This window comes from Rhyacophila brunnea, unplaced genomic scaffold, assembly GCF_057557595.1.
Source record: "Rhyacophila brunnea isolate RB1 unplaced genomic scaffold, BYU_Rbru_1.0 scaffold_23, whole genome shotgun sequence".
Taxonomy (NCBI): domain Eukaryota; kingdom Metazoa; phylum Arthropoda; class Insecta; order Trichoptera; family Rhyacophilidae; genus Rhyacophila; species Rhyacophila brunnea.
The window spans coordinates 29577231-29602925 of record NW_028232893.1 but is presented as its reverse complement, the minus strand read 5'-3'; the positions used below and the strand labels follow the sequence as shown (position 1 = coordinate 29602925).

General features: G+C 33.8%; 3 protein-coding genes across 6 annotated transcripts in view; 1 reads left to right on the top strand and 2 right to left on the bottom strand.

The window, feature by feature from the left end:
• The window catches only part of Smr (nuclear receptor corepressor smrter), a 436555-nt gene extending 413304 nt beyond the window's left edge, over positions 1–23251 (bottom strand). The window contains exons 1-3 of one of the 2 annotated variants that reach the window (XM_085950577.1): positions 23060–23251; positions 8675–8702; positions 7505–7902 (exon numbers count right to left, since the gene is read on the bottom strand). In XM_085950577.1, the coding sequence (XP_085806703.1) occupies positions 7505–7542 (38 nt within the window). In that variant the 5' untranslated portion in view covers positions 7543–7902; positions 8675–8702; positions 23060–23251. Of the gene's footprint in view, positions 1–7504; positions 8703–23059 lie in introns of both variants that reach the window. The other variant, XM_085950580.1, reaches the window with a different exon arrangement.
• LOC147069814 (uncharacterized) overlaps positions 1–25695 on the bottom strand; it is a 570178-nt gene that overhangs the window by 74602 nt on the left and 469881 nt on the right. The window lies entirely within an intron of this gene.
• The window catches only part of LOC147069831 (putative CENPB DNA-binding domain-containing protein 1), a 30787-nt gene continuing 16057 nt past the window's right edge, over positions 10966–25695 (top strand). The window contains exons 1-2 of one of the 3 annotated variants that reach the window (XM_085950601.1): positions 10966–11277; positions 12142–12236. In XM_085950601.1, the coding sequence (XP_085806727.1) occupies positions 11052–11277; positions 12142–12236 (321 nt within the window). In that variant the 5' untranslated portion in view covers positions 10966–11051. Of the gene's footprint in view, positions 11278–12141; positions 12237–13866; positions 14168–14282; positions 14375–20748; positions 21165–25695 lie in introns of those variants that run through there. The other 2 variants (XM_085950600.1, XM_085950602.1) reach the window with 2 other exon arrangements.

The window sequence follows — 25695 nt, the reverse complement described above, 5'->3', positions numbered from 1 at the left end:
TGAAACTGCAGTAAAACGTATGAGATCATGGTGGAATTACTTTGTTAAAAGTGCGAAGCATTGCTTTTTTCCAATCTTTCTCATTTTTATTAATTTATGTGAAAAAATAAAATGAATCGGCAACTTACATATGGGTATAAATCAAATTTCATTCAAACTCAGTTTATTTCTAATTTAGTTATTTGTTATTAGTATTTTTTCTGTATATATTTTCGTTTTTATTTTATTTTCCATAAAAAATTGATAAAAAAAAATCAATCCCGAAATCTTCGGGATTAAATTTACCAATCCCGGGATTCATATGTATCGAAAATAGCTCGGGATCCCGGGATTGGAATCCCTAGTTAGGTTAGGTTACGTCATTCTTGAATTCATGAATTTTGCCGAAATCGGTATGAAAATTGCCGCTGTTCCCTCCCGTATGGCCTGGCTTTCAGTAAAACAGGCTTTGTGCAGAAAGCACATAGGTACATACATAATAAAATAGATTAAATATAACTCACAATACTAAAAATTTACTTGATACTTATGCAATCAATTAGAATGGTCTTGCTTGATTAAAATTGGATACGTTTGGAATCAAGTAACACCTGCTTTGACGCAACGGTGTATGTGTTGCCCTCGGGGCTTAAAAAGAAAGATGTTTCGGGGAAGCAGGCCTTCATGCAAAAACCAGTTAGCAATCTTTCAATTTGAATACCCAAACAAAATAACTATTATAACTTGTAGGTGCATTGAAATTTATGTCACTACGTGGATGACCACAGAACAGATAATAAATAGAATTCCGATAGGCTATATACCAATACAGTAAATTTTGATATTTGAAATTTTGAAGCCGTGGCCGTGGGTTCGATTTATCTCTATATTTGTCAAAAATTACATATTGTTTGTTTCATCCCGAGCAAATGCCCGATGAGTATGGTGAATGATTGACAGGCATTCATCGTAAAAGTCTATGGTACTTAATACCCACAGAACAGATAATACATAGAATTCCGATAGGCTATATACTTACAAATACAGTAAATTTTGACGCAGGGTTTTGAATGTGTGAGTGTCCTACGAAAATGAACCACACATTTTAGACGTGCAATAGTGTGTGTAATACAATACACCAATATTAAACGCGCGTCAATGCATAAACTAAGAGCAATTGTCAGTATTCGACGTATGACATATTCTTGACACGTGTTTAAATTTAACCCGTATTCTTCCTTACTCGAGATCGGTAGCCTGCTTCTCCTTATCCGCTAGGTATTTCAGTTCCCATTATTTGTGAGTTCCCTGTGGATGACACACGAAATGATACCTAGTTAATAATGTATTCACTATAAAACGAAGCCAGGTAGACTTGGTATATATGACGCAGTAGTGAACCTATGGCATGGATACGTTCAATGATCTACGAGCTGACGAAAAATCAGCAAGAACAAGTGAAGCCAGAATACTGCAAGACTTCATCATTATCATGATGAAACAACAATGACAGATCTAGACAGCTGAGTTTGAAACAATGGAAGAACGAGATTCGAACTCGTGACCTCGCAGACTGAGAAATAACACCTGAGTGCCTAACCAAGCTCTCTGACTTGCTTCCTAGATGAGAATTAGAGAGGTAAAAAATACATTCGACAAACTGGATTCTTAGCACCTAGTATGCATTTAGTTTTTAAATACATATTTACATTAGAAATATCCATAAGCACCAACTGTTTTTCAATTAATAATGAAAAAATACTAAGAAATGACAATCATTAAAGTAGGCATGGCATACAAGTACTTATTAAAAATATAGAATTTGAAAACATGTGTAAAAATATATATAACCACGACATACGTCGAATACTGACAACTGCTCCCGGTTTATGCATTGACGCTCATTTAATATTGGTGTATTACACACACTATTGCACGTCTATAATGCGTGGTTTATTTTCGTATGACACTCACACATTCAAAACCCTGCGTCAAAATTTACTGTATTGGTAAGTATATACCCTATCGGAATTCTATTTACTATCTCGCCAGCTGAATGCAGAACTATTCTAACTTACATTTGAAATTTTTGAGGAGAAAGTTTTTTGAAACAACTTACTGAAATTATTTATTATCTTTATGGATAAATGGATGTATCATATTTTAGTAGGATTATTGATGAAAAAAATGGGGCATACACTTGTCCATATAAATAATAAATAACTGAAGTAGGCTGTTTCAAAAAACTCTTCTGCAAAATATTTCAAATGTGAGTTAGAATAGTTCTGCATTCGGCTGGCGATCTGTTCTGTGGGTAACTAATATTAAGTACCATAGACTTTTACGATGAATGCCTGTCAATCATTCACAATACTCATCGGTCATTTGCTCGGGTTGAAACAAGCAATATGTAATTTTTGACAAATATGGAGATAAATCGAACCCACACCCACGGCTTCAGCGATAAGTACCCTAGCACTCGTCCACTGCAGGGTACAAAATAATACAAAACTCCGTTCTCATTCACTTGAACACCCAAAGAACACGTCAGTGGGGATGCATGATATTATAAATATAAATTGAACCAGGAATATTGTGATATAATTTGCAAGTCAGCTGAAGCGAAAAGTCAACCTAGCCTATCTAAGAAGTCGATACTACACCAAAAATAATAAAACCTCCACGTTTAACAGTGTCAGAGAGGGTTGAGATTATTATTATAAATTAAAATGTTACAATTAAAAAAAAATATTGACACTAATTTTATACAGCCTAAGCCCTAAAGAAAGTTTCCACTGGGAAAATGTAATTGATGTATTTTTAACAAGAAATTTTCATAGAAGATTGTCACCATAAATTTAATAAATTAATCATTACTTCGATAACAAATTGTTGGTGTAAACTGTAAGTAAATAAATAGCTGTGTGAGCATTCATTTTGGATGAGTCGCGAATGTATTAAAAACCGGTTCTCCTTATCGATATAAACATTACAAACAAACCACGTTAGTGTGAAGTTTGGTAGTTTTGACAGAAAATAAGTCAATTAGTTTGAAATAGAAAAGATAACAATAATTAAATTCGCCCTGTGTATTCGCGCTCACTAGAAGAAATTACATAATATGCGCATATTCAAGTTGAAATTATTCCACCATAGTAATTATTGTTACCTATAATATAAACAGTATTAAGTAATTATATGAATTGTGTTTTATTTACAGTGAAGGTAATTGAAACACGCGTTACATAAAAAAAACAATTTCATTAGTACCTACTCAAGAATAATAATATGGTGAATAAAAATGAAAAATGGTGATCTGTTCATTTTATTGGATAAAATTCAGTTGATAATTACCTACTCAAGTACTTTTTAAACGAAATTATAAACATCATGGCATCTTGATAGGTAATTCTAAAATACCCGAAAATAGAAACTCAACCTACTACCTAATAGAAACTATAATCTAATACCGGGTCCACACTGGCAACATGTCGCGCGACAACAACCTCGTTAAATTTTACGATAATTATCATACTTATCGTAAAATTTAACGAGGTTGTCGCGCGACATGTTGCCAGTGTGGACGGACCCGGCACAAGGGCGCTACAAATGTTGGGCTTCGTCTTATGCCGGGTCCACACCGAAAACAAGTCGCGCGACAACTCGTTAAATTTTACGATAAGCATGATAATTATCGTAAAATTTCTTAAGCAATTATGATAATTATCGTAAAATTTAACGAGTTGTCGCGCGACTTGTTGCCGGTGTGGCCGCACTTTTACGTGCTACTGGGAATAACTAATGCCGGGTCCACACTGGCAACATGTCGCGCGACAACCTTGTTAAATTTTACGATAATTATCATAATTGCTTAAGAAATTATACGATAATTATCATTCTTATCGTAAAATTTAACGAGGTTGTCGCGCGACATGTTGCCAGTGTGTACCCGGCATAAAACTCCTTTATATTAATTCCTTATTTAGAAGCTAGGTTGAGAGTGGGTATAGAAATATTTGGCCACGATTTTTTCCATCTTCGGTAGTATTGACCTGTGTGTCCTAAATAACTATCTTATAAATCGGGAGTATCAGCTGTTTGTTCTCCCGTGGTGTAGAACAAACATATCATTGGTGATGCCAATTGGGAGGGCAATAACTGTTCAACCAAATCGCTTCAGATATTGATATATTCCACCCACGTGACTGTGAGGATGTGTGAGTTTAGGTGAGCGTTGTTTTATAGATTCTTAAAATAGGTATATAATTATTATTGTATTTATGACGTCCTTTTTATACCGTACGTGTACATAACATACTACGTATTATATTTCTTTGTTTTTAATGTCGTATTGTGAACGTTTAGAATTTAAAATAAATTTGAATATAACAAATTTAATGTGTCCCATTTAATTCATTCCTATTGTGTCAATAAATTGAACTATGACCAAATAATGATATTACGAATACATTAATTATGGAAAATATACTTTTTTTCACATGTCATTTAAAAATTATCATCGCGGAAATGTTGAATAATAAATAACTATGTAGTTGATAATACGGACATCAGCATTTTTTTCGCTTGCATTTCAAAGTTATCAACAACAATGTCGGTGGGCACGTATAGAAAAACACGACCGATCATCAAAAATCCATTCTCTTTTGGAACTATCGCTACTCAAGGACGTCTAAAAATAGAGTCGACTAGGTAACACTCAGGTTGTCCGATTGCCATTTTTTTTAAACATTATGCAGACACAGAAAAAAATGGACATGCACAATTAATTTTATGTACCTACTTATTTACTTCATAATATCGGATTTATGTTGTCAATTAGGTGTGATATTTTATAAGTAGGTAGATACCTAGGAATATGAATGAAAATGGCATTTTTAATCAAATCCAGACTCTATAATAATTACAGACTCTAATATGTACCCAGTCAATAGTATCTCAAGCCCAGTATATCCCAAGTCTTTTTATACATTATATAGATTTTTTTGTTAGATTTTAATAAATCATATTTATAATATTATACTTAACAGACATAACATTCTGTTTCCGAATAAAAAAGAATATAACATGAAAATTCTATTGATAATTTGAAATAAACACAAACCAAACAATAAAAATAAATTGTCAAAAATAGATACAGAGATGATTTGGAATTTCGAGAAACAATAAATTTTAAAAAAATAATGCGATATATATAATAATAATACTTGCTTACTAAGTTTTTGCTAGAACATGTAGTTACTTAATTGATAACCGTGGCTTCAGTAATGTTTCAGAGAAAAATAGCACTATTCAGCTACTCCTTTTCATTTTAACTGACATGACTAGTAGAAAATGCGGATAATAATAATTTAATGCTTTAATAAATTAGAGATTAATATTCTTCTTCTTTTTAAAAGGGGCGACAACTTCTGTACTTGCAGAAAAATTCTGGGGACCTGCACTGGTAAACGAAACACTTATCTAGTTAAACAATACATAAGCATTGTACTTATAGAAACTGTTTGAACGTGTTTTTTTGCGGAGGGGATTGACATGTGGAATTGTATTGTCAAACAAGCAATTCGGGTGACCATATTTGAGGGAAAAACTGTTTCACTGGAAGTAGCAACGCGAGGTCTCGTGAAAAAAGATAGATGAGATGTAGACCGTCCAAACTTTTAAATGTGATGGCAATGATTTCAGGTGTGAAGATCGAGCATGTAGCTAAATTTAAACAACTGGCGGTGCACAGCACAGGCGCTGAAGACAATCAATATACCAATCTCGAGAATCTAAACAAGTCGACAAATCACAAGCTTTTATTTTGACGATGCTCCTTTAAGGTAGCATGGCACCTTACGAAGGCTCGGAGTAACCGCAGGCTGATAGTCGAGTAATGAATCTCAGCCCAGACCACCTTTTCTTCAACCCAACCAGATTCTGGCATCACCATAGTAAGACGCAAGAAGTCTGGCGAGCGACAAGGTGTATTTGGAGCAAGAAGCTCTACCCCTTAGGGTAGGTATGGATTAAGAATAAATATTACAATGAGGTATCCAAACCCAATAGCCACGGAGCAATTAGTATAACGCTAACGTCTGCCCATTTAATGTGAGCTAAGTGCGAGGGCGCCAAGTAAACTTGTGTGCATACTAAGCACAATATTGCAAGGTTTCTGATCATTCACTTCATATCGTTGGTATTCATTTATGCCTGAAGCAGCTTAATTGCAAATTGTGGAGAAATATGATCAGCAGGTTGCAGTGAATGAAAAACTCAAGGTCAGGGAGAAAGATAAAAAAATAATACAATTGATAATTACGTATTTATTTATATAGGTAACTAGTGAAATAGAAAACGCGTGTATTACAAGGCAGTAACTTGAGATGGAATATGTAGTACGTGCCAAAAGAAAATAACCAGCTGCATGAATTTCTGCTGATTGAAATTTCCAAGGCTCGCCGGTGATGCAAAATTGAGTCAATGAAAAATTGTGCATTTTAAATAGTAGTTAATTAATTACTTAGGTGAGCATCAATTTAATTATTTGATGGGGGGAAATAATATTGAATACTGCACGTTTTGTTTTGAACAGTGACTAATAATTCATTATATTGTGATTGCAGATCAATCAGAGATGCGAAATTATATCTTTATTGATATCGTAGTAATATTAGATTTCCCAAACTAAGCTGTTCAGTAAGATTTTTAGATCTGCGCTTGCGCAGAAGAACGATAGTGGCGAGCCTGCCGGCCAAAAAATAATTTTCAGGTTGACCGATTTTCACAAGCTGTCAAATAGTACGAAATAGTACCATAAAATGACAACATCGCGTCTCGCTCACTCTTAAAGAACGAATCGGAGAGACAGTCAGCACTTTTACGTGAAACAGTTAATGTCATGATAGTGTATAATAAACACTATTGCCGACAGTAAATCCATGCACGTGTACAGGCGCTATTAAACTATCGTGACAATAACTGTTGACTGTCTCTCCAATCTCATTATTCAAAAGTAAGCGAGACGCGATGTTGTCATTTTATGGTAGATATTATTTGACAGGTAGTGAAAATCGGTTAACCTCAAAATGGGTATCGTTCATTTTTTTGCCGGCAGGTTCGCCACCACTGTTCTACTGCGCAGGCGCAGATTGAGAAAATCCCTAACTGTCGCGTGAAAATTCACAAGCTTCCAAACTTTTTTGATTCATCTGCATTCATCAGCAAGCTTGCAACTGCATGATAGTACATATGTTCACCCATACATTTTATTGTTATGGCCACGATAATAGGTACTTATTGTGAACAGTAAATCCATGCACGTGTAAACGGGGTATTATGATAAAACTAAGATTGTTCTCATACAAGTTCAATGTATGTCAAATTACAGTAAGCTTTGACGATCGTCAGCTAGATGGTGTCGTCGATTTTCATACAGAATTTAATGTCGATTATCGGTCGATAATCCCATATTCAGTGAGCAGTCTTCGCCAGTGATGGCTTTAAAAGTTAGGGCTGTTCTCACCTGTGCATAGGCTGCGATCGCTGCGTGTACTGCGCCATCTGCGCGCGGTGAATGGCGATGGGCGGTCGAGACGGAAGGTGGAGCTCGAGGGGCTAGCATGGCTACCACCTGACTACCGGGGGCATCACACCGACCGTTGCCCGGTTAACAACACAAGCACACACACAGCCCGGGCAACTACGGTCACACCCCGGCGTCCGATATGCCCTTCCGTCTTCGACCACGAAGCAGCTTCCCTCGATCTTCCTATTCTTCGACGGAGTGCCCGCTGCGGTAGGATTGCGAGCTGGACTTTGCACTTTCGGTTACCGGCGGTCCCTATAATTTTATTTATTTTACATTCGATTCTTCATCGTAATTATTCGATAGACTGCTTTGGTCATCGAATATTACTTTAGCTGTAATCGTAAATCTTCAAACAGATGAATATTAAATTTAACGTTTCGTTAACTCGCGAACAAACTTTTTTAAAATATTTTATTTAACCATTCACTTCTCGAAACATTTTTCTTAGAGGGCATGCAATACTAACGTATATTATTTTGTTTTTTTTTTTGTTATTTTATTTTTTAACACTTAGTTATATTATTTATCATAACATACACTGTATTATATAATAATAATGGATGATACGATTTTAGTTTAGTTATCGAAAAGTTAAAAAGATATTTTGGTAAACTATTATTATAATCTATGGCAGTTATGAGTGATTGCAGGAAGACGACGATTTTATTCAGTAAATTCGGAAATAATTAAATAAAATGAATGTTGTTTTATTTAAGTTCTATATACTTAGAAGCAAAGCATTAATGTATTATATACTATTTTTTATTTGATTTTATCAACTTAGCTGATTTAGCATGATTAAAAATACGCGGATATTATTAAAAAAAAAATGTTTTAAAATTTGAACTACTTATCGTAAACTAATAAGTATTTTGATCACAGCTCAATTATATAAAAATCTATGTATCTAAAAGAGTAATTAATAATACAAAATCGTATCAATGGTTAATGATTATAACCATAAGTTGGGAATATATGAGATTTGACATTCACAAGGAATTTATGTTTCTGTTGATAAGGACGTTTACTGACGGATGAAGAACATAGAATTTAAATATTTTCAAAGTATAGTGAGGGTATTTCTATTATTAGATAATTACTAACACTTGTGACGTCGCTGCCAAAATGACACCTGGAAAAATAAAAACAAAATAATCAGGTTAAGGTAACAGGTGGAATTTCATCTGAATTTGATGTTATTTACATGGATACATACTGTGTTTAGGATTACAAATGGACACTATTTTAAAAGCGAGTAAAAACATTTTGTTGATATCGGTTAGGCATGAAATTGTAAATCAAAATTTAAAATAATTAAAATAATTCAGATAATTGATTGACATACAGATGTTAAAGTATGTCTGTCTGTAACGCATTGAAGAAAACTAATGTAAATATGTAGGAGGGAACGAAACGGGGAGAAGACGTATTAAGAAGGGGGTAGATGAGAAAACGTACACGTAAACGCAATTCTGAATTTAAAAAATAAACCGATTCGCAAATAAAAGAATGACAGGATAGTTTCATAATAGTTCGACGGATGCTTACAGTGCAGTATTATAATATATTAAATGACATTACAATTAATTGTGACAAATTAAATGAAATATATAACAATGTAGACATACAAAGACAACAAAGGAGACACGATTATAATAATGTCAATTTCTATAAGAATATGCTCAATTCAAACTGAAGAGGTAATCGAAGTGAAGTGTTAAAAATTAAGAAAGTGTCGTTTAGATATGAAATTAGTGTATAATGAATATTATACACAATCAAAAATAGAAATATTATAGATGGGGAAGAACAGCTGAGCGTCACCGCTTGACAAATGCACGATATCGACCGACATGAGTCAAGAATGTTGACAGATAGCACTGAAACCCGGTAATGTTTTACCGTGTCCGATCCTAAAAAGATCATAATATGGGCCTCCATAGAGTGGAGGTAAGTAATAACGATTTGCTTGTCGGTTTACAGGAAGCCAGCGGTAAACAAATTTTGAAAATAGCCGATATACTGGATTAGATTAGATTAGGTTTTCAGTTATGAATTCATGAATTTTGCCAAAATCGGTTCCCGCCTGGCTTCCTGTTAACCGACTTGTACAGATAATAGATTTTTGTTTTTTTTTTTACGAGAAATTGAAGTTAGTCACTTGCTCAACCTATTAGGTCCATAAACTGACTCAAACACAAATTGAAAAACAATATGACGTGTATTTTCCAGACTCTGGATTCGAACCTGGGACCTACGACGTTATAGGCCAACGTTTAAGCCGGTCGGCCATCGCGGGCGTTTTTTTAATCGACTAATAAGTGTCGTTAAATGCTAAGTATGATAGTAAACACATCTTTTTCAACTCGGTTATTGAAAAAAACATAGCCGCAGTTCTGTCATAATATTATTAAAAAATATGCCACTAAGAAAAACACTAAAGTTAAAAAAAAATCTATAACAGTGGTTCTCGCGTTAAATTTAAATGTGGCCGCAGAATTGACATTGACAGTTCTATGGAAACGTCTGGTGGCCGCACCAAATTTCACTTTTGTTGTGATTGAAAAAATTAAAACTAAATTTTATTTAAGTACTAAAAAAATTGGATCATTTTATTTATAGACAAGTCCATTCAATTAAAGACATTTGAACATTTTAGTAGGTACATATCTATTTACTTATTTAAAAATAATGCAAATGAAAATTCCTCAATACTCCTTTTTTCCAATGCGAACCGCATTTCTGCTTCTAAGTTTACATTCTGTCAACTGGCTTCGATACTAGTTTTTTATGAAGTGCATTACACTGAAAGATCTTTCACGGTATCAATACACAGTATACAGTAATAGGAAAAATTGACAATATTAATAAAGCAATTATTGTTGCCAATTCTTTGAATTGACTTGATTCTTGGTCAACGTATAACTTCGACCAAATTTTTCAACCGTCGTATTATTAAAATGGTTTTCAAGTACTTGCTCATGAATCATTTCCAATAACGCACATTTAACGTTAGCCCAGTTAATTAAATTAAATGCGTAATGAAAATGGTGGTCGCAGCAAAAACCTCTGTGGCCGCACATGGGAGCCACTGATCTATAACCATATACCTAACCAGTAACGTATAGCACAGTAGAATCTGACAGACATGCATGAATATTCCGATATACACTCGATGCAAATCCGCGCACTGTATCCATCATTATTATCATGCATGATTGTGGGCGTATAATGATTTTGCGTGTCAAAACGTGATACAAAGATACGCAACGGGCTCGAACGACCATTCGTCGGATTTTCGCCTTCACATAGAAAACGATGATACGTCAAGTATCTATAGAAGGGGAACATAATTGCCTCGTTGCACACTCATTCCATACGCTTCTGGCAGAGTGTACGCAACCAAGTAAATTTTTTTTGTTATCAGTGACCGTGTGTGTTTGTGTATTAATTCATTTACTAGAAGCGACATTTTGTATCAATGGAGTGGAGTAAAGAGGACACCATGATGCTGATAGAATCTTATCATAAAAAAGATTGTATTTGGGACCCGAAACATCCGAATTATTACAACAAGCTTAGAAAGCAAGATGCCTGGGAGAAGATCGCAAAAGAAATGGGAACAACGGTACGCGAGTGCAAGAAGAAGATGGAGTACCTTCTGGCAGCCCTTCGAAGAGAAAAAATGAAAATGAAAAGGAGCACGGGTACTGGAACATACATTTTCTACCCCTGTCCTCTATAGTTTTCTTTTTACACATTTATAACACGAATTAAGCTATAACGATTGCACCATTTAAAGGCGTAGGCCGTGGTAAATAGCACACAACTACTTGATAATGTCGATTACTTTGATTTCAAGTAAACCGGCCAACCGCGTAAATAATTCCATGCTCACGCGGCTATGGAAATTTAATTAACAACCGAACTTAACCTAACCTAACTATTTAATTACCACATTTAAAAACATGCTAATTATATCTAATAGCCATCTTAATGCCAACACAACAGCTGTGTCGTCAGCGCTGTAAGGATTAAATATACTGCATAAGTCTTAAGGCTATACTTAATCGTGACTAGGCGATGCGCGGATTGTGCAAATAACGCGAGCCGAACGATTGTCATAAAAATTCAACATGCGTACTTTTAATGTTATGTTTACTATTATATTCGTAATAATAATATTCATTGATATGTTTTCTTTTTCAAGTACATGCGGAACGTTTTTTATTCATCTTTACACGACTTAAGAATATATTTCTCCGTATATATTTATTCTATAAACAAATTGACGTGCTCACACCTCGACTGTCAGTCTCCGATTGGCGACGACTGAGAAATTTCGTTCCACCTACTGTTGAAAATTATTTGCCGTTTCACTTATGTAAGCTCTAAACTTTGAGACTATGCGATTAACTCTTGGGGGGAATGAAGATGGAAGTAAATTGACTGATGATGAAAATTCCGTAGGTCGCCATATTATTACAATGACTACGATGATCAGATGAAAACTAATATAGTTACACTTGTATCGTGTGTACTCGTCATAAATGCAATGTTTTTGTTTCTAGGAGGAGCACACGAAGTTTACACAAGTTCTTGGTTCGCCTTAGACAGCTTGAGATTTTTATGGAACAAGAAGAAACCTAGACCAGCAGTGGGAAGGGTAAGTAAAGCATATCCCTTAAGGGCCCACATGTCCAACGAAGGTCAAAATGTAGATTTTATAGTATTTTCAAAGCATTAGCCTGAACATTCCTTAAACGTTGTAGATAATCTATTTATATAATTTTGAAGCCTTACTATCCTTTATATTTATTTTAAACATTTGATGACTGCATAAAGTATGTTTATTACATAAAATATTATTCTTTTAAACCTTTCGATCTAATGTTTTAGAATATAGTCATATTTCAGTACATCCATGTGCAGTGGTGTTAAGATTTTTTAGGTTTATTAATTTTTAAACGCATTTATAAAACAAGTAGTAAAATTTAGTTGACATTATTATAGTGAAATATTTACGAAACAAAATTATATTTATAATCTCTGTGTTCCCAAATTTGACAAGAATTAGGCATTTTATTATTCAAAAAATGGGCAAGATGATTTGAAGATAATTCTAAAGATACTGATTATAAGCTATGTCTTTGAGTTGACCATTCAAATGTGATAAAACATCCTACGAATAATGATTGTTTTATAATAATTATTGACCTGAGAATAAGGTAGTATTTTTTTTGATATACCTACGCAATTTCTATTGGCATTTCCCAGTGGTTAAGGTACAACATACGGCCGTAGACATAAGTTGACAAACGATAACTGAAGTAGGGAGTAAGATCATGTTAACGCGCGTGTTTGAACATGTACCTAACCGAAAAAAGTTTCGAAAGAAAAGAGGCAAATTAGTAGTATTTAATGATAATATTAACAAAATGGGTTAATCACTTCAATACAAATTACTTTGCGACATATGTTAATATAACTAGGAAAGTAGGTATGTGTTGATGTGCATTCAATCTATAACGTAGTAGCCCTCTTCACAGGAGATATTGTAATTGTTGATATTATTAATTAAAACCAACGCCGACTATATTCGGACTGTGGCACTGAATAATTTCGAGTGCTAATAATTGATTATCTTCGAATGCAATGCGGTAACCTGTTCGCAATAGATGAACACTTCCGATTGCATGTCTTGTACAAATTATTAAGTACCAATCATTTTCTACAATCAGTTTACCATAATATAGCATTCGAAGTATGAGCAATAACTAGCACTAACATCGAAGTTTGCAGTTTCGTGTCATGCCCTGACTATAGTGGGCCACGAGTAATACTGTCGACTATATTGTATTCAAGTAAGAATACCGAAATTCACTTTTGAGTATATGTAGGTTTATAATATTAATTGTCAATACTATGTGGCGAGTCGGAAAGGATGCTATGTATCGTGGAGAAATGATAGTTGGTAATATTACCTTTCTATGAAATTAAGTAATTTACAAAAATATTTACGTTGGATAAAAAAATATCGATATTCTATCCGTGGTGATACGGGAAAACTTCGGACATATTCCAACTCGAGTCCACACTGTGTTACCACAATCTCGTTCGGTTACCAGGTCCCGTTACCTGATAACAATTAATCTAACGGTATTCCGTTACCTCATACGTTTACTCGTTGCCCGATTCGACTGCTAAAGTAAAAAATACCCGCTGCAGATAAAGTAACGCGTTACCTCTTGAACAAGTTCAGACGTGTCGTTACTTGTTACCGCTGTTTCAGTGCGATCTGTGCAAGCTGGCAGACTAGACGTATGTGTTTTGGATATATTTGTTTTATAATAATAATTATGGAGTGGAACAACGAATCTGCAATGGCGCTGATAGGCGCGTATAAAAAAAGGGCATTAATCTGGGATCCCAAACACGCTCTACATTTTAACAAGCATAAAAAGTTTAATGCTTGGGAAGAAATTGCCCAAGAAGTAGGGATACCTGTTGGAGAATGCAAAAGGAAGATGGAGAGGTTACTGTCGTGTTTTAGAAGAGAGACGATGAAAATTAGAAAAAGTATTGGAACAGGCAAACGTGAGTAGATAGTTGAAGAAATTCAATAGAATTAATTTATGTTCACTCTTTCGTACACTGTAATTATTTATATAACCGAAAATTCCAACTAACACCTGCCTTATTGTCTACATAGGGTTGGATGAGACGTACCAAACCACCTGGTTTGCCTTCGACAGTTTAAAATTCATGCTTGATAAGAACAAACCACGAGAGACACTGGAAACTGTAAGTTAAATAATAAAAAAAAGTTAATTGATTTATTCATATTGATTCACTGGATCATTGAAGTACATCTGATCAAATCTGACTAAAACAAAACCGTGTAAAAAAGATAAGGTGCCCATACAAAAATGGTAGATAGTTAAAATTAACTCAAAATACGAAATTCTTGAACTCAAAAATAAATCGAATTTATTTAATATTTATCCTTGCATAAAACACATTGTTTTCGATTTAAATTAAATTTAGCATAGAGAAAAATATATTCATTCAGTGTCGCTACTTGACAATAAACATGCCCGTTTACTGCTGTTTTTCGCTGGCGAAAAATCACTCTCATCACTAGAATTATTTAATGACGCTGGCGCCGAAGCACGTGGCGCATCTCTCGTATCGAACCCGAAGTGACTGACTAGTGGCGCCATGTATGTACGTATGTATGTCTGGACGGCATCCGGTGACAACATGTAAGCACCAGTGGCGTGCGGTCCATTGCAACGCAATTTTTGATAAATATGTACATACATACGTATAAAAATACGTATGGTATTTTAAACCGTGTTAAAGCAAAAAAATCAATGTAAATAAAAAATAATCGGTATTTTTTAAAAACCGTGTATGTGTTTCGAAACCGTGCACAAAGAGGATCGAGGTACATACTCTACCAGTTCTCTGATTTCTAGTGACTTTAAACGAAGTCTACGTGTGACGAATCTTGAATTCATCAACTCAACTGAGCAGCAAATTTTTGAACTAAGAAATATCTGTGCAAACATTTACCATTTTATGCGTAGATAAATGAACTCGTTAAATTAATTCCGATATCAAAGATTCTCACCAATAGTGCAATATGTTAGTGCAGTAGTGAGGTGAATAAAAATTATGATTTTCTTTCAAAAGTATGCTACCAGTTGGGATAGATTATGCACGTTTTGTTTTGAGTATTGAACCATATTATATTAAGCACATTTAGCGCTATGGTAGCTTATGCCTAGTTCAAATAAAGACACCCTTGTCCGTGAACAAATCATACAAATGTATGTTGTGCTTTTTAATATTTACGTGTCGCGATGAAACGGTTTTCGCCCAAAGACTTCCTTTTTTGTTTTTATTTTTTATACACTTATATAATCTTATACCAATCTGCGACGGAATACAAAAAGGATTGTAACAAGACATTCAAAATGTTTATAAATATATTTTATGTTCGTAGACAGTATTTAAAGTAAACCACTTTTTTTCATTTGTTCACACGTAATTGATACTTTTTTTGCACGGTTTTCAAATAACACGGATTAATTACTTTTTACACTGATTTTTCTGCTTTAACACAGTAATAAAAACAATAGAAATAATTGGCAAAAGGGATGTGTTGCACTGGTTGCCATATTATATTGCCAGGGATGTAGCCTAGATCAGTAGTCAACATCAAGCCAGTTGCAAAGGACGTGTTCCGCGCGCTTTATCTTAAAATAGATTTTTTTCCGCAATTCGTGATAAAACATAAAAAAATAAAATGTCGGTTAATGAAAGTAAGAAAAATAAAAGGACGTCCATTTCTTTGGAGACCAAGATTATTATTATAGATTGTCTTCAACAGGGAAAAAGTGCAGCGTCTTTGGGTAGAATTTTCGGGTTGAATGAAGCCACGATAAGGACGATTAAAAAGAATGAAGTTGCTATCCGACGATCAGTAGCTTCTGGAAGAATATCAAGTGCCAAGTCGTCATCATACACAAGAGATCCCATTCAAGAAAAAATGGAAAACGACTTGATAAATTGGATAGCAAAAAATAATCAAGATATGATACGAGTCGATGGCAAAACCATCAAACAGATGGCGTTAAGGTTTTACAAAAATATTAATGCACTGGAGTCAAGTGCGTTGTCTGCGTCTAAAAAGAAGGTTGAATTTTCTGCAAGTACAGGGTGGCTTACAAGATTCCTCAAAAGACACGAACTGAATAATAAAAACATGAGGGATAAAATTTCACCGGCAGATAAGGTGGGTGATAAATAGTAAAAAAATACACTCACTGCATCTTGTTTACACGATAGTCTCCAGAAGGTATCCACCGTGCAAAAAGAGAATCAAATGTATCTAAATTTTGTTTAAAAAATATAGTTCATCAGAATATTATGTTTTTATTTTTAAATCTTATGCCGGGATTGAATTTCAACTTAAGCTTGTTCTTATGATTCCATCGATAGGTTCCAGCGTACATATAATTACTGTTTTGTCGATAGTACTATAGCGTAAACTGTTTCAAGAAGTACATAAGTCTCGATCTTTAGTTTTAACTAATGTATTTCACCAGGTTTCGAAAAATGCTGTTCCAAAATTAGGTACCAAAAAAGTCACTGACGACTTCTCACATCGTCAACCACAGGTCCGCAGTCGTCCCCAAACGTCCGTGTTGAAAACGGCGTATTGATATATTATCGTGTTCTTATGGAGACTGACGAAATAAAAAGTATTTTAAATTTCGAAAAAGGTGAGAACTCTTCAAGAGACTAAGAAATCTACTAAAACTAAAAGAATCCCATCGAAATTCGTGATCAAATAGATAAGTGTGGAGAATCATCAAAGGCGAGAGAAACCAGTAAAGAATCGACGTATGGTGAACTGGAAACAATTCTGTTCAAGTGACACAAGCAATTGCAATCTCTCAAGAAACCCATTAATGCCATCATCATAAGACAAGAAAGCCAGACGAATTGCTAAAAACTTGGATATTGAAAACTTTGCAGCATCAAACGGATGATGACAAGGTTTAATGATCGCCATGGGCTTGTACATTAGAAGTTGGCGGGGGGAGCGTTTACGTAGATGCAGAAACAATTTGTGCATGTATCTACATTTTATTTATCGGAATTTTTCCCTTATCCCATATTCATCGTTTGGTCCATATTATGGTCTCTTCCAAAAACGATAGGTAAATAGAGAATCTATAGAATAAGTATATTCAAAATCACTTATATATCCGTATACCTAGCTCGCTTTGAGGAATAAACGTAGGTATAACTCTGGCATCAAAATAAAGTGAGAAATTTTTAATTTCAAACTAATTTTCAAGTGAGACTGTTATGAACTATGGCTATAATAAGAACTATATCACATTCGTTAGGATTTGCTCTATGGTCCCTATTAGGGTAGTACATATACGTATATAATGTTAATTAATGTAGATAAGATTAATTCATTCCAGTTATGTTTTTAAACATAAATGGCATACTTAATTGAGTAAGTTATTTAAAAATAGACAGGAATTAGGATTTAACGTGTTACTAATTTATATGAAAAGATTTGTTTCTAATATTAGATTATATTTCATGCGCCTATGTGGTTGTGTAAAATATTGTTATCATTTTCGTAGAAATGTATTTAATATTGATGTTCTTGCTCAGCTTTGACTTCTTCAAACACTAATAACATTCTTTGAAGTCGATTTACTCAACTTGGTCAACTGTGTGATAAGTTCAATTCAGAGCACCTCAGTTTATTACATCTCTTCAAAAATGTATTAATCTCAACGCCAATATAAGATGTGATATTAAACTAGCATTTGATTAAAATCTCCAGTATTATTTTAAGTTGAAATTTATTTATTAAAAGTGGATGTTTGAATAAAAATGAAATGAGAAACATTAATAAATTGAAAACAGGATACCAAGAAGTCCACAATGGACGATGGCGTTTAATTGGGTCACCGTTTAATTAAGGCAGCTGCTTATTTGGGCCAAATCGCTAGGAACTGACAGTAATGTAACATCGCTTAATTGGGACCACATTCCGCTTAATTGGGACAAGCATGTCATATAATAGCACTTGAATTACATGCTGCGTTATTTTTAATTAGATATCAGATGTTTAATGTCGCGTCTGCGCGTACCACTAACACTACCGTACCCAATTCAGTTACCGCTACACCGTCTCGCGTGTGTGACGTATATTTAAATTTGCTTATTGTATTTTTAAAAATTATCACCCTTGCCAAGATGCCTAGAAATGATTTGACACTTTCAAGTAAAATTGAATTGCTGGATAAAATTAAAAACCAGCCATTTAACACAAGTCAGCGTAGGCTCGCTGAGATAACAGGTGTACCAAAATCTACCATATCGCGTCTCTTACAACAAGAAAAGCAACTGCGTGAAGAATTGAGGTCACAGAAAGGACCAGGAACAACCAAACGAAAACGTGAAGGAAAGGATCCAGACGTCGAAGAAGCACTGGACCAATGGTTTTCTATGGTTGGTGGGCAGGGTGTGAATATCAGCGGACCAGTATTAAAGGCGAAGTCTGAGGAGATAGCTAAAATACTGGGCCACAACGATTTCAAAGCAACTGATGGTTGGTTGTCTCGGTGGAAAGGTAGACGCAATACGAAATTTAAAAAAGCGCACGTTGAAACGGGTAGTGCGGATAACGTGATAAGTGCTGAACAGGTATGTAGTATCTACTTACTGATTATTTTATTTCAGAATTTAATATTTTTTATAGAAAAATAGTAGTGTATTCGTTGTTTAATTTTCTGTGGAATTAGTTGGGACAGCCGCTTAATCGGGCCAAAATGTCCCAATTAAACAAAATCGATTATAGGTGAAATAGTGCAATTTAATCTTGAACTACTGAGAGGTTGGGATCGAGAATTTACTTTTCCGAAAGTTTGAGATTATTTTTTTGCGAAATTTAATTTGATACTGGGATTCACGTTTTCGCTTTGCCGATTTTTTCCTTCTATAAACAGTGATCTATGAAATTGTAGACCAAGCCAAATCTATACCAACACGCCTAATATCTTAGACTATAGATACATATAGACGCCACCCGTTGCATTGCTAAATGAAGCCGCGTGCCTTGCGTTCGGTTTGTGAGCGAGCGAACGCATTCGTCTACAAATGTTCGAGACCATAGACCATTTCGATAGTGCTCGCCCAAAGTGCTCGCACTAGACGCTCAGAATTAAAATATAATTTTCATTTTTTTACGTTATATAGTATTTTTAGGCAGTCAAAATGCAACCATTAGATAAAGATATCCATAATTTAAGTTATTTTAAAGAAACACTAGGTCACTGATATTAATATATATAATAAAAAACAAATAAATTATCACGAACATGTATCAACTTACTTATGAAACGTAATACCATCTTCTTTCTTATCAGTACGGCTACCACATTTTAAGACAAGACACAGAACCATCTTTTCTACTTAATTAACCAAAAATATTTACCACTGACTTTATGTTTAACACAAAAAATATAAATTTTAGCAACACGAGCTCGCAAGTTATCGACGCTATGTGAAGCGTTTTGCCCCGATTTGATGGCGATACTTTTGGAAACTGGCTTGTAGCTAGTAGACCTTTTATCTTACTCTAGCGCGTGTCGCAGAGATTGTAAGGCTGCCGAATACTTTCTCACTCGCACTCATGCATCGTTTTTGTTCAGGCCTTGCCTAATATTAATTTTGTACATACACACAAAGATTACTATGTCTTCTAGAGGTGAGTTGGAAATACTGTCACCAGTTTGTGTACTCAAGTCTCGGCATGCACCTACCCATCAGTATTGCCGAGTCATTATTTAAAATGTCAGTACATTTTGACAAAAAAAAACAGTACATTTTATAAAATGCAGTATACTAGATATGATTTTAAAATATGGAGAGAACTCATTTGGTGCAGATAACGACGTTCATGCACTTCATAATATGCTCGTATAATAATTATTAAAAATAACAATAATAAAACTATTCAGTAGACATGAGCTCTTTGTAAACTTTTGAATAATGGCCTCTTGTTAGAATTGTTTAACTTCATTCATAGATTAGTATAATATGTAAAACAATACCTAATAATTAACATTATTTTATTATAAATAATGATGATGTCTCTCTCTCTTGAGTAGAGTTACAATGCTTTCTTTGACCATTTGGAAGCGTCATATATAAAAAAAGGCATGCATTCATTGATGATTTTTCAAGTTTATTTTTAAAATAATCATCAGTTAACTTACAAATATGGAAAAAACACATCATATCAGTAGATTTCTTAAATCTCGAAAAAAAAATTGAAAAATCAGTATATTGGCAAAAAAAATCAGTAAACATGGCAACGCTGCTACCCATACTCAGTATGTGGTCACTTATTTGAACGTATGCCATGAGATCATCGCGACTCGCCTTTCAATACTATTGACATAAAATGCGCGCGAGCGAGATAGCATAATACACGTATGTCGAGCCGTGATTCAACTGTTATTGGCGTCATTGCTCTCTCTTTCTCCCCATTTGTATAGTTGGTATAGTGGAGGACAGAAATAGTGACAAGTTCATTTTATAGTAATAATATGGAGTTAGTTTTAGTTCCAGTTGAGTACGAGACTGGTGCTCGGAGTATTTACGCGCTTATCTGGTTTCGTCACGGCGAGTTTCTCGATATTTTAGAGTTATAATTATTGGAACTTTGGATAATAATTATATAAATAAATCGTGAAAAATGTCTAAAAGGACAAGTTTCGTGTGGAATCATTACAAAGAAATAGATACAAACTATGCAGAGTGTAATATTTGTCAATTAAAAATTTCATATAGGTCAATGTCAAATTTGAAGAAACATTTACAGCGCAGGCACCCAGCGATTCATATGAAATTTGCCAGGAGAAATACAGCTCCACCTGTACGTGAAATTATTCCAAATTCCAGCAAGAGTCAACCCACTACCAGTGCTTTTAATGGTTCAGGACTTTCTACTGTACCCTGTACCTGTACTCTACCTGCTAAAACACTAGTAAGTATTTTGGAACAAGTTTTGATACCAAGTATTTTTTTTATATACTTTTAGTAAGTAAAGTCTTCAAAATCAACCAGTTTTCCCACCTAGTGCACAGTTATTAGATTGAAAGTTTTATAACTCGACGCGCGTTAATACTCTGGAAAGTGTAAACGATTCAATCAAATAAAATTCAATTTGGAGAATCCACATCGTACAACAATTACGCGCTTCAATTAACACAACATTCCACGAGACCACGCGTCGCTACTATCGATGAAAATGTTTTTAAAGTAAATGTACCTACATTTTTTTCCATATGCGTTGTAATACAAAACATGCTTAGTAATTCGTATAAAAACTTCTTAATGGTACTTAAGTAACTTTTTATATAATTATTTTAACAGTTTTTTTATACAATATTCATTGATTTACGAAAGACTCATGTGAGATGGCAAAGTTATGTGGTTTTGGTTGAATGACTCCATGAATTTAGGTGTCGATTATAATAATGAACGTTTGGTTCATTACACTTGAAATTTTAGTACTGCAGAATGGGTAGTCGAATTACGTACTGCGGTCATTTTTGGGAAACGGGAACACGTTTCTAGATAACTAACTGATAACTGGTTAATTTTTGACACGTCGTCCATTTTTTTCTCTATTAAAATACGCATCGATCAATATTAATGTTCTCTCTATTATAATTTTTCTGCACTAATAATTTTTGTGAATTATACGAAACGCTTTTCACTCATTATGCTCCCAACTTCTGAATTTGGATTAGGTATATTTATTATTTGGATTATCTTAATTAATCGCATTAAAAATAATATGTCGAGAGATGATTAGAAGAAAGCCTTAGAAATTTGCGGCATCAACACTAATATTTACGACAAGAAAATAAAAAATTCGTGATCAAATATTATATAAGTGTGAAGAAGGAAGTCCAGCATGTAATTAACGTTTTAAAAAAAACAACACTGGTAAAAAATCAATCACAGCCAAAGGAATTGCTCCATCGAAGAGTTTGAGGCTTCGAACTTACTTAGTAAAACTTGATTTAGTCAATTTAGTGTGAATGCTATGGTTTTATGCACAAGAACATAGAACATAAATTACGTTGTAAGTACAGAAAGATTAACCAAATACACACGTATCCTTGTGTTTTGTAAATACAAAAATATATTTTTGAAGAAAATTGTATTTTAGTTTGTTATAAACATTGATTTCCCACTTTACGTTCTTAATTACGGATTAACCTCACTGTATTTTACTATAAGATTTGTCGATTTTAAATGTTAATTTTCAGTTGTAATTAGGACGACTTTTTCGTAATTTTTTTAGGCAGAATAATATCGCCCGCCACAAAAACTTTTTGGGAACAGTTTTTACCCTAATAATCGAAAAAAAGACTATAAACATTTCTGAGTGAAACTAATTAACAAAAATTTCGATAATTAACACATTTTTTTAAAATACGTCACAAATTAATACCGTTAAATAATATTATCAATTGCACTATTTCGTGTTATTTACAATAAATTTATTGATAACATGAACTTTTTCGAAAGTAGAATTTTCATACGTAAACATTTTTCAACACTTTTTTAACTAAATAATGCGTTTCAAACACTTGTTACGGCCATGCGGAATATTCGAGGTTTTGGGAAGTTTTTCTAGATTAATAAGTGTAAAAATATCAGTTTTCTACGACAGTGTTGGTCGCCTTGTTTCGGGGTTTTTACAGCTAGTAACGAAGATTATCTGAATTACACGGAATATACGTATAATGTGAGTGTTATAGCGTATTATGCATGTTATTTTGAGTAGATTAAGAGAGATTTTATTTTGGAATGTTGATTCGCGTAGGATGGAACACGGGCTTAGGGGTACGAAAGAACAACACTTACACAAAAAACACAATCCAACTTCAAAATACACCTTCTGAAATCAAAAACACCATCTCGGAACAATCACACACCCAATATTTCACTAAAAAAACGTATTTAAAGTTATTTCGAGAGTCCATTGAACTGTTCCAGATGAAATTTACGTGGAGTAAAATTATACGACAGGCAACGTTGTATAGCCAACATATACATGGTGTAGAAGGAGGGGAGGGGAAGCGGTCGGGCGAGTCCAAAGCGGCCTCCGAGGGGCGTTCGCGCCAGAGCGAGACAGCATCACCCCAAATACTCACGATGACCTACACAGACACAATCGTACATACACATAGGAACGTATAATACAACACCGCAAATAAGACACATCGCACACTCGGCAGGTTTATCATTAAAATTATTTAACGATCAAAAATACTAATAATAATAGCAACAATGGTGTGAACATACCTATGAATCTACACAAAGGTTCAACAAATTTACGATGATTTTTGTCATAGTTTTTAATATCAATATTACCTACCTAGCTATTTATACGATATGAAAAAGATTCAAGGTGTGTCATACTGCTTTGTAGATCAAGTTATAAGTATGTATTTCAAATGTTGTCAGCAAAACACTAAGTATTACATGAATGAGACACGTGTCATAAAGCAATTTCTATAGTTGGTTAATAAATACGTGACAAATTCATTTTATAAATAAATTATCTCGAATTGCTACCATGTAAACACTGAAGTTATTGAAAGGAACAAAATTCTATTTTCAGATAATTACAGAGACGAATTAACACACACTTTCTATATTTTTTCAAATTACGTCAGTTATAATAGATATGGTTTCATCTATACTATAGGCTTATTAGCGTCCACGACGGCTGATCGGTATCCTCAGATTCGAATCCCGGTTCTTAAAATTCCACACGTTGTTTTTTCAATGTGCGTTAGGAACTATAGCGTGCACCTAATAGGTTGAGCACGAAGCCGATATCCATTATCAGTAAAAAATAAATATATTTTAACATAACTTACGTCTGTGGAGGTGCATATGCTCCACTTCGGATTGAATACGGCATATTTAATTACTTATTTACTTGTATATTTCTAACTAGTTCAATCTTGAATTTCGATAAATTTAAAACAAATAGGTTCGATGTTATGTTAGAACTACTCCATGAGCTATATGCAAGTATAGACTATAGATTATTACTTCTTATGTATCAATTTTCATTAAAATTTCAAGACGTAAATAAAGCAAGACTCCGTTTATTAGACACGCAAATGGTATATATTTTTTTGCAATTGAATTGATTTAACTTCAAAGTAATTTTAGTCATTTTTTATTTTTAATGTTGTTGATGGTCCATTATTGGTGGAAAGACATTGTACGAAATAAATTAAAAACAGAACATGTAATTTTATCTATTACACATGATTTAATAATCATCAGGACCAGTTTCGTTCGCTTCAATGAGACAAGACAATGGAATCAGTCAATAGCGTCCCATTGAAGCGGATGAAACCGGTCTAGATTATTCACTCATTATGTGGAATAAGCATTATAGTGTATTGTGTTTTTTTTAATCCATTTTATTTACAAAATTATCAATTAACATTATACCACTAACAACGAACTTGAGAATTGATGAAAGCCTTATATAAATTATGAGTAGTTTTATTTAAATTTACAATACACACATATTGTACGTGCATGCATTCAGAGATAATATGTTCGCCAAATTAAATTCATGTGCTTTTTTATATAACTTGATTTGCTTCGCTTGAAAATGTATATTCTCATATGAAATATCCTGTCACATTGATGTATCTCTAATAACGTTTAAAAAGCTCTAATTTATCATATTAAACGTTAAATTATTTGTATTTTAATATATGTGTCAACAGGCGTCAAATTATTGTTGTTAAATATATTACATAAACATGTCAATTTGAGAAAATCGCATAAACGTATTGTGACCTCGCCATAATTATATCGAACACTTACATTTGGAAACGTCATTCTAATGTCAGATTCTGTCCAGTTGCGTGTTTTGATTGGGTAGTTTTTAACTGTGGCTCCTCCATCCATTATTTAGATAAGCTTGTACGTCTGTTTTAGCGTCTTACATAGATATCAGCCTATTAGCACTAAGGTTATCGCGTTTTGTTTTTGGGCGTTTGAGAGTCCTTCGCATAGATTGACCTAACAGTACACCTCATTAATTAATTATCTATTTTGTGAATTATAGCTGCAATGAGTCCAAAACATCAAAATAAAAATCGGTGTGTCTACTTATGTACGCGCGTTAGAAGTTATACTTCTCTGGCGTAACAAAACAACAAAACTTGTGATAACCTAGATTCTTTGACTAGCTATTAATTATATTGTTAAATTACACACTCAAGAAAAATGACCGCTAATTGGAACGTCGTTGGTTTATTTCTATACACTTTAACTTATATTACTAAATTATATGATTATTTATAGTTGTTTTTATTTTTAAAGTAACAACTACCACTATGACGTTTAATAGTTTGTTTACGCAAGGAATTGCAAATGGTCTACATTCATAAATTCGCTGCCTAGGCAATGGGTAAACTATAATACTATACTGTATAATCGTCACGATTTCAGTATCCTACTGT